Here is a 9,860-nt window from a genome sequence, read left to right as displayed (position 1 = left end):
AACACCTACAAGGAGGGGGCATCCACAGCTGCTCTGGGCAGCCTGTGCCAGGGCCTCACTTCCCTCACAGGGGAGAATTTCTTCCTAACAACTAGTCTAAATCTCCCCTCTTTTAGTTTAAATGCATGAACTCTTGTCCTGTCACTACACTCCCTAATAGAGAGTCCCCTCCAGCTTTCCTGTAGGCACCCTTTGGGTACTGGAAGGCTGCAATAAGGTCTTCCCCAAGCCTTCTCTTCTCTGGTCTGAACAAGCCCAACTCTCTCAGCCTGTCTTCATAGGAGAGGTGCTCCAGCCCTCTGATCATCTTTGTGGCCCTCCTCTGGACTCATTCCAACAGCTCCATGTCTTTCTTGTACTGGGGACCCCAGAGCTGGATGCCGTACTCCAGGTGGGTTCTCACCAGAGCAGAGGAACAGAGATCACCCCCTCAGCCTGCTGGTCACATTCTTTTTGATGCAGCTCAGGGTACAGTTGGCTTCCATGCAGGGTCATGTTGAGTTTTAAATCTACCAACACCCCCGAATCCTTTTCCTCAGGGCTGCTCCCAAATGCCAGTGATTTAACCACAGATTTGTTAGAAAATGGTTTGAGAATTACCCATAGAGTCTGACAGGGTTAAGATCTTGTTTAGAGCTGTTAAAATGAGGTGAATTTGCCCCTGGTAGCCACAGTGGCTATGTCAGAGAGAACAAAAGTTGACAGTAGAGAAACTTTCTTTTCTGTTCTACAGACGTCTAGTACAGTGAAAAGAGGGACACAAAAGTGGCCTTATTTTGGGTATGTTCTGGAAGTGATGCTATGGCAAAGGAATTAAAATGACTGTGTAGTAGAAAGACTTGCACTTACAGTTAGCCTAAGACAGGGTAAGTTTGGCAGGCCTGAGGGGAGAGGTGGGGCAGGGGTTTTTTTTAACCTGTTTTAGGCTTTGCACATGAATCTGGATTCTCCGTCTAGTCAGTGAAATCACTGGCAAAGCATGTCCTCTGAAGTGGAGAGGATCAGCTGCTGCTTACTGTGTTCATACAATAAAGATCTACACTGTGGATAAACATGCTCCAACCGCTGATGACTTTGATTATTTGTGTTTGTGTGCTTCTTACTACAGCTGAAAGTACATCAGTGTTTTAAAGTTGCAAAGTCAAGTATTCAAAAACTAAGATGCTAGGAATTTCAGTGTGATCTTGTAAGTAGAGATCTACTTTTGAGACTTGGGTTTAGTGTCTCATCTCCTTTGTATCTCAGGTTTAGTACTCCTAAAGGATGAATTCACACTCATCCTTAGGCACCTAATTTAAGCTGCATAAATTAGAAATCCAGTCAAGAGAGCTGAAGGTCAGACTGTGGAAGGTCTCTTGGACTGGAGAAAGCTCAGGGGGACTTCAGCTTTGGTGCTTTCATCAAATAGATAAAAACCACCATGGATCTGGGCACCGAAGCCTTGGTTTCTCATCTGTAACAGCTGTTAACTTGTTTCAAATGCACTTTGAACCAACAACTTCAGGTCAAGAATGGAGGGATAAAAGTTACATAAAATGTCCCACCTTGTTGAGAGAGGCAAAATTGAGGGGAAAAATCTGCTTTGCCACAGGAGGAGATTGTAAGGTGTTGGCTTAATTTGTTGCAGAGGTTTAAAAGTGAGTAATGGACAAGAAGAGAGAGAAAGGATTGCTTCACTGAGGCCACCCTTGAAGAATTCTTTGCCTCTTTACACAATCCTGGGACGTGCTGAGAAACTTGGTTTCATTTTTTCACTGGTTATTAATCTGTCTGTGCCCAGGTTGCTTTCAAGCTGTTACTTCTGGGAACTCGCAGTGAACCAGTGAAAATTAATCCTCTGAAGTTGTTGTAAACAGGCTCCTACAAAACCCTCCATTGCTGACTGAGGCGATGCAGCAGTATTTGCTCAGTAGTACTGAATCACCTCACTGGAGATTGTTACATTAATGCTTGTGAGGAAGTTGGTGGTTTCATGAGCTCTGTAAGATGTGTAATTCTTAGACTAGCATCTGAACACTAATACAGGGCGTGATGTTATGCTGAAAAAAGAAAAGCTCTGCCGTTTATTATGTGAGTGCTTTTCATTTTTTGCCCTTCACAAGAGAAGTTTATGATACACAGAGTGACTACATGGCTTCATGATGGATGCAGAGCCTAACTTCCAAAAAGCTTAACTGCTTGACTTCTATAGCTGCAATTGCAAAATGCTCTCTATAGACAGAACTGAATATGCAGCATGCTTTGATATATTTGTAAAATTTGGATTTATTCTGTGGAGAAAAAAAAAAGAGTACTGTAATGCTAGTGTTATGTTCTCCCATGCCACAAAGCAGTGGTGAAGGCAGATACCCTGATGAGGCACTGTGCTCTGCTCTTGGGTTAGCCACAGTTTACTTGAAAATAGGAAGTGCTTTTGTGGATACTCAGCATTAATTACTTGTGTAATGCAGCTTCATGAAATGGCAGCATGTGCCTACCGTGCTTGGGTGGAATTTGCTGTTAGCAGAAAGCGTATGTTACAACATATAGCATATGCTATAATACACTTTTTTCTTGAGTGTTCAAGAAAGTAGCTTCTGTACATCTGTACAGTGTAACTCAGGAGCTACTGATTTGTATACCAAAATTCTTGAGAGTTTAATTTCATGTGCTGTTTGAATATTCACAGCAGAAGAAGGGCATTTTGACTAATTCTGAGGACCACAACAGACCAATGTATTTTAACTTTTTTGGTTTTGAAATTCTGTCTTTTGAGCAACTGTATTAGTGCATGATTTTTTGGATAGTGATTTTCATTTGTGATGAAACAGGAAGAAAAGTAACATCATAGGCACAGTGAAAACCAGTACATGTCTGTCTCAATACTTGATAATTGCTTGTCTATATATACACAATAATACCATATGTATATAAGCTTTCTTAAGATAAGCTGGTGTGGAAAATAAGTTGATTGTATGACTGGAAACTGCTGGAAGAATATTGAAATAAACTTTATAATTTTGTACAAAAATCAAACATTGTTACACTACTTCAGTCTTTGGGAAAACCAACTCAAAATAATAATTCAGGTCTTAGTTCCTAAAGGTTTTGTTCTCTGAAACAGTTATTTTGGAAAACCCTGTAAACCATATTTATCCAATGGGCTTCTGAAATACATAGATGCGAGAGATGGGTGTCATAAAATGTTGTTCTTCGTCAAGACAGGGAAGTTTCTACCTTATTACCAATATTCTTGTTCAAGTTTCAAAACCTTAAAAAACATTGTGAATTTCTTAAAATGTGTCTTGTAATTACTTCTTAAGGTTGGTGCAGCTGATGATGTCATTATCAGGATCGCTTCCCAAACTGATAGGTGCTTCATGTGTTCTTGGAAAAAACCTGGAAGTACTTTACACTTGCTGCAATTAAAATATCTCTAAATCACTTTATTTTACACATCTTGCTGAGGTCCTCTAAATCCCAACAATTGTTGAAATAGGGTATTTGCATTCTGGATTAAAATACTTTACTTGTTCCACATGATGTATTTATTACCTGTCCTCTGTCACACAGCACAGGAAAAATGTTTACTGTGTTTATTCTGTGTCCACTCTCTCCTGTGTCTCCATAACCATAGATGGAGATACCTTAATCTGTGCATATTTTTAACCAAATGTTTGCTTACTTGGATGTTACTTGTTCCACATGATGTATTTATTACCTGTCCTCTGTCACACAGCACAGGAAAAATGTTTACTGTGTTTATTCTGTGTCCACTCTCTCCTGTGTCTCCATAACCATAGATGGAGATACCTTAATCTGTGCATATTTTTAACCAAATGTTTGCTTACTTGGATGTTATCTTAGTCCATCTCTCGTTTCTCCCTCACTAAAACACAGCTTGTATTTGGGATATGCTTGAATTTACAAGCAAAACAGTTGCACTGTAATTTCCAAAATTTGGGCATATATTCTTTGGGAAGTGTGAGCCCGGTGTGTGTTACACCAGGAAGCTTTGCATTTTCATCATTGCTGGTCGCCTTCTGTTTCAGAACTAACACTTTGCTTATGGTCCATGGTTACTCTGACCTCTCAAGATAAGAAGGCATTTAGTAATGATATCGTAAAAAACGGTTTGGCTGCTGTTTTGTCATCTGAAAATATTAACGTCTGCTCGTGGGCAGGCTAAACTGTTGCACTGCTACATCAGGGATCTTCAGGAAAACCTCTTCAGAAGTGATTTCTTTTCCCCCAGTGGTTCTGGGAAATGACTTGCTCAAACCTGAATAATAGGGGGGTGGGAATCATGCTTGAACAGATGCTGTGTTAAAATCTTGCTTCTTTCCCAAGTCTGATTAGTTCCCCTGTGTACATACTACATTTTCATCACCCCTCTCTGTCCCAGTGGGGAGAGTCCAGGGTTGTAAAAGCAGCTTGCTTATTTCCTCCAGAAGATTTACTGACCCCACAAGAGGTCTCCAGTAGCTTAGCTGAGCTGTGCAAATTCATGTGCTGTGCAGACAGTGTTAAACTCGATATTTTGGGGGAAAAAAGGACTCCTGTTTTGGTTAGGCAGAGGAACAGCATTAGACTTAATCAGACCAGTTAATTCTTCTCAAGCTTGTCCGCTATTAGATTCGCAACTGGTATCAGACACAATTTACACATTTCTTAATTGTATTCATTTGTGAGATTGTCTCTCAGCTTTCCTATATAAGCCTAATTTTCCCTGATAAAGTAATTGCACTAACACCTTTTCCACCTTGACTCTGTAAATGTGTTACGAAGTTACCTCTGGGAGGTAGCAGTTGCCTTTATTAACTGAAGTTGTGTTTTCAAGTGTATGTTTGGGATCTCTAATTGTCTGTTGCTGGTCATGAGCCAGGCTTCTGTATCAGCTGGCAAAAAAAAGAGGGAGGAATGTCTTCATTTCTTCATTATTTTTTGAAGTAGGTAAACTGAGGATAAGGCACCTCAAGAAAACTTTCTGTACTACAAGATGTGATGCTAATGATCTGAGGGAGCAGAGGAGGAGGAGCACAGTTCGGTGCTGGGACATGCTGTGCTTGTGGAGCTGGTACCTTTGGAAGGCAAGCAATGAATTGTGCCCATGACTTCCATGCCAAATAGTTGTAAAAATGTGGCTGTTAGTTATTCTAGCTAAATTTGTGGATAATGAAATTCTGTACACTAAAATTGCCCTGAAATCTCTTTTTGAGAAATAAATTTCATCTTGTTTAATGTTGCAAGTGTACAGTTCTTTTCTACCTCAGCTATAGTTGCTTTTAGGTAATGAGTGTCTGAACTGCACATACACTTTCAGGAAATCATTTGGAATTTGTGTCCATGATAAAAGACAAATACTTCACCTTCTCAGTGCGTCGTTGGTGCTGATGGCTTGAGGTTATTAACAAAGTTTTTTATAGTGTTAGTAAAAAAAGAGATTTTGTTTTCAAAACAAACTTGAAATGTTTTGATTCAGTCTTTTGATCCTTATGGTGTATTTAAATTACAAGATCATCTGGGCATAGTAATACTAACAAAGCAAAAGCTTTTTTCTCTCTAGCTTCTGCCCCATGAGCACTTGAAGACCTAGTAGTTCCCCTCACTTCCTGATGGGGCATTCGAAGAAAACCAACCAGCCCAACCAACCAATAAAACCCTCCACAAAAACATAAACCAAACCAAACCCCACCGAAGAAACAACAGTCAAGCTTCAGCACGGATTGTAATAACACACAGATGTGCACCGTGGGCTTTCCATACCATTGGGGTGTCTCGGTGTTCAGTCTGTACCTGGCTGTCCTCCTTTCACAATATTTGCAGGAAATCAAGCTGCATTCTGACTTCAGCTCTGTCAGATTTGCTTAAGATTTGTCAACAACTTGGGGAAAAAAGAAATGTTCAAGAAGTATAAGTCTGTTTGCTTAAACAGTATGACTATAGTTGTTTGGTTTGAAATTGGGTTAAAAATACAATGCTGAAAGATGCCTTTTATCACAGTGCTTTTTGATTTTCATATATTTTTTAATATATGAAAATATTTAAAAGCAATTCAAGTAATGCAAATAAGAGCTCATCTTTCCTTGAGCTGATTGTTCCATTCTCAAAAATGGGTTTGGTTCTAAGGACTTTGTGAATTTTTTCTTGAAGAAATAGTGCTTTAGGCACTTCTTTCTGAGATGAAGTTTATTACAATGTCCAAGCATCTCTTTATTACAATGTCCTTGCAGTGCTCCTGCAGGCCCCAGTAAGCTGCTGCTGTTATTATTTCTTTTTTTCTTTTTTTTTTTTTTTTCTCTAACGGGGCTCTTGTTTTATGACACTCATTACAGCTTTTTTTTTTTTTTTATTAAGTTCTCAAAAGTCTGCAGGCTGATTTGCTAGCAAAAATGCAGATTTTGATACAGAAAAGTCATTTTAACCTGTGGCATGCTAAGCACGTTGAAAGGCAATCTAAGCTCATTTGTGTCACTTGCTAGGGAATCTCTAGTTCAAGCACCCAGAAGCACGAAGCCAAGGGATACAAGGAACAATGGCTCTCCATCCATCCACACCCCACAAAGAATATCTCTTTCATCAAGAGAGAAGAAAGCTATCCACATCATCATGTGTCTTTTAGCTTTGAAATTATTCAGATATGTCCCTTCTAATTTACTTACAGTAATCCAAGTAGAAGCAGGTATTTCAGAACCTGCAGAACTGTCTCAGAGTTAGGTCTGATTTTTGAGCGTTCTGGTTATTGGAATTGAGATTTCATAACCCAGATCAGTTTTAGCATCTTTTGTCAACACTGAGCTCTTTCAAGGAAGGGAAAGATTGTAGTAATTTTTTAATTATTACTTTCTATTTTAAGAGTTAAAGTGACTTCATTAGGTACATAGATTCAAGAGAGTCTGCGTCGTTCTTAGAAAGGCTGAGAACATCCTGTCCATCTGTTTTCTGTGACACAACATGAAGAATCTCATTCATGAAAATGATTCCTTGAAATTATTTTTAGCTCTAAGTCCTGAAGTAAACCTTCCCAAGTTGTTATTTCCTGCCCCTGCTAAGGAAAAAACCAAACCATAGAGTCATTTTGAGAACTCTACCTGTAGCATTTAGCAAACAAGCCTAAAGCACTTTAAAGTGTTAACATCCTGAAATAAGATACTTTTTCATAGCCAAAAGGCTTGAAGAGTGGGTAGCTGTGCCAGTTTAACAGATAATACAAATATACTGCACCCCTTCATGCTGCCTCATTCTTTTTCAGAGTGCTATATGATATTTCTGCTTCTCATCCTTTTTCCTTACCCCTTTTGTTGTTACTCTCACTACAGTTCATCAGATTCAACTTTTTTTTTAATAATTTTTAAAGCCAAATAACTTTATATAGGTTCACAGTAAGATAAAGCTGTATAAGCATTCCCTCACGGGCAGCACAGGAGTGGCTGAAGTATAGCTCTTGAACCAGCTGTGGCACTGCAGGACTAGTGATGGGGAAGTACGCTCAAGCACAAGCTTAGGAAAGTTACGACAAAGTCTCACAGTTGTTTAGTCCTGCTGTGTGCTGCTTGCAGTGGTGGGACAGATTAGGCTGTAGTCCAATGCTGGACAAATCCAGGATGATATTTTTGTCCAAATTTGCAGAGAGTTAAAACTTTTGTCAGATTTTAGCTGGTTTTATGTGAGGCCACCAGTACACATTTTAACCTGCCAAAAAATTAATCTGAATTGCAGAGTGAGTTTACACTGGATTGGCATTCTGCACCATGCAGTGGTAGCAACTTTCATCCAGTACTCTGAGTCCTCTGTTTGAAATTGCTGGTGTGGCTCCCTAGCCATCAGGATAGTATTTGAGGTACCTTGTGTAATAGAACAGTCACAGATTTAGAACAGGGAAAGAAAAAAAAAAGTCAGGAACCTTATTCTCATAAAAACATGAAGGCTTTGTCTTAACTGAACTTTGTATCACTTTGGAATAAACTTTGGCTTGGGAATTGAATGAAATAAAACTGGGAACTAGGGATCGCGTGGGTGTTTCTCTCTGAGCCGTAAGGTGACAGCCTGGGTGTGCGGTTCCCCTCTGCCCAGGCTTCCTTCTGTTTACTTCTAGCTGCTTTCTCACCTGGCTCCTTTTGAGAGTTCAGTGCTGCAAAACAAGGGTCTGTGTCCTTCCAGGCAGCAGTCACTGGGTTTGGGGAATGTCTACCTTCAGAGAGATGCCAGCAGCACACACTGCTCGCAGCCACCTTCTCTGCATCCTCATCTGCTCTGTCAGCAATGGATAACTGATTTAGAAATGCCCTATTCATTTTGCTCCTCTACTGCAGAAACAATTAAGAGTATTTGTGTAGACAGTCCTCAAGAATAACAATTCTGTGTTGCTGTTAGCTCACCCTTTGCCCATGAGCATGAAGCGCCATCACTTCGTGCACTGATGGCAATTATGTCTTTCCCCAGACACTCCCTGAAATGGAGGCTGGTGGCTCCCCCCCTCCCCCCCCCGCCCCGTGCAGCACAGCCTCAGCTTGGTGTGGGTCTCCATCTCCCTGAACCATTCCCACTACTGTTTCCTCACATTAAGCAATTTTCCTCCTTTTCTTTACGAGTTTAGTAGCAGATTCCAGCTGAGGTACCTAGCTCACTGCTTTAAGCGATGTAGGGTGATGATCCGGACTGCCACCCTTCTGCTTGGGCAGGGGTCTCATCTGTCTTTGACAGCAGCAGTGAAATGGCATCAGGTGCCCAGAGGAGGGAAAAATTTATAACTACTATCCCTCTCTTCCATTTTCTTCTCTGGAAATACAAATAAGCTAGTGTTGTCAGGAAAGGGGAGATACTTCTAGACCTGCAAGTTAAGTACAGAAATGGTGCAGTACTGCACTGAGGCAGGCCTGATGAAGCAGCTCACAGGGTGTTCAAAGCACACAGCATGCAGCACAGATACACCTTAAGGGGGTGGTTGGTTTTTTGGGTTTTTTTTTAGTGCCAGCTGTAGTTCCTCTCTTCCCATGTTTATCTACTTTTTTAGGAAAGGAGGCGAGCAGCAGGTTCCCTTTCAGCTAGAGGCATTTTAGCAGTAATGGAGGCAAGCCGTTCTCCCTGGGTTGTGGGGGGTGCTCATTTTGCAGGCTTTGGGAGAAGAGGAGGAAACCTCTACCTGAATGTGAGTGTACTGCTGTTCGCATTTCATCTGCGTTTCTTGCCTCTGTTTTGGCTTTTTTGAGGAGGACTTTGAGGTAATTTTCTCAAGTTTATAGAAGTTTTGTTGTGTAATGTCCGTTTGAAGTGGAAAGAACCCTATCTGTGAGCACCCCTTTCTAAAGACGGTTCACCTTCAGGCACGGAGCGCTGTCTACCCCCTTCCCTAGCCAGGAGACCCCCACGCTGGAAGCCCCGCGGCCTGCCCGCCCGGGCGGAACTGGCCTCACTGCTCGGGCAAAGCAGGGCGCTGGCCGCGCCTCCCGCTTCTCGTTGCCACGGGGACAGAGGCACCACGGTGGCCGCCATGAGCGACGCCAGGGCCGGCAGTGGCGGGCCCCGCGCGGCCTTCGCCTCCCCTTGGCTGGCTTACGGGGGCGGCAGCGCGGCGGGGGAGGTACCGCCGGGCGCTGGGGAGCGGCTGGGCCCCGTGGGGGCGACGGTGGTTTCAGTGGGTGGGAGGCGGCGGCTTGCTCTAGCACCGCGTCCCCGGGGGGAGAACGCGGGGAAAGGCAGCCTGCGCGCGGGGGAGGGCCCTACGCGCGGGGGAGGGCGCGGCCTCGGCGGCCAGGCCTGGCTGGCTGCCGCCGGCTGGGCTGGGCCGGGCCGCTGCAAGGCGCCCGCGGGCTCCCGTGAGAGCCCCAAGACTGGCGTGTCCCCCTGTCCGGTACAGGGCAAAGTTCGGCGGTAGCAGAGTG

At 42.7% G+C, this 9,860-nt stretch overlaps 1 protein-coding gene across 1 annotated transcript in view; it reads left to right on the top strand.

The window, feature by feature from the left end:
- Nucleotides 1-9,469: 9,469 nt before the first annotated feature.
- Nucleotides 9,470-9,860, top strand: part of CCDC170 (coiled-coil domain containing 170) — a gene marked incomplete at both ends in the record, with an annotated part of 35,737 nt that continues 35,346 nt past the window's right edge. The window contains one exon of the mRNA XM_084261046.1: nt 9,470-9,829. Coding sequence (XP_084117172.1) covers nt 9,470-9,829 — 360 coding nt within the window. The remainder of the gene's footprint in view (nt 9,830-9,860) is intronic.

Source organism: Gallinula chloropus (assembly GCF_964237585.1).
Source record: "Gallinula chloropus genome assembly, chromosome: 3".
Lineage (NCBI taxonomy): Eukaryota > Metazoa > Chordata > Aves > Gruiformes > Rallidae > Gallinula > Gallinula chloropus.
Note: the sequence above shows the minus strand (reverse complement) of the source record. Positions and strands in the feature narration are given on the sequence as shown.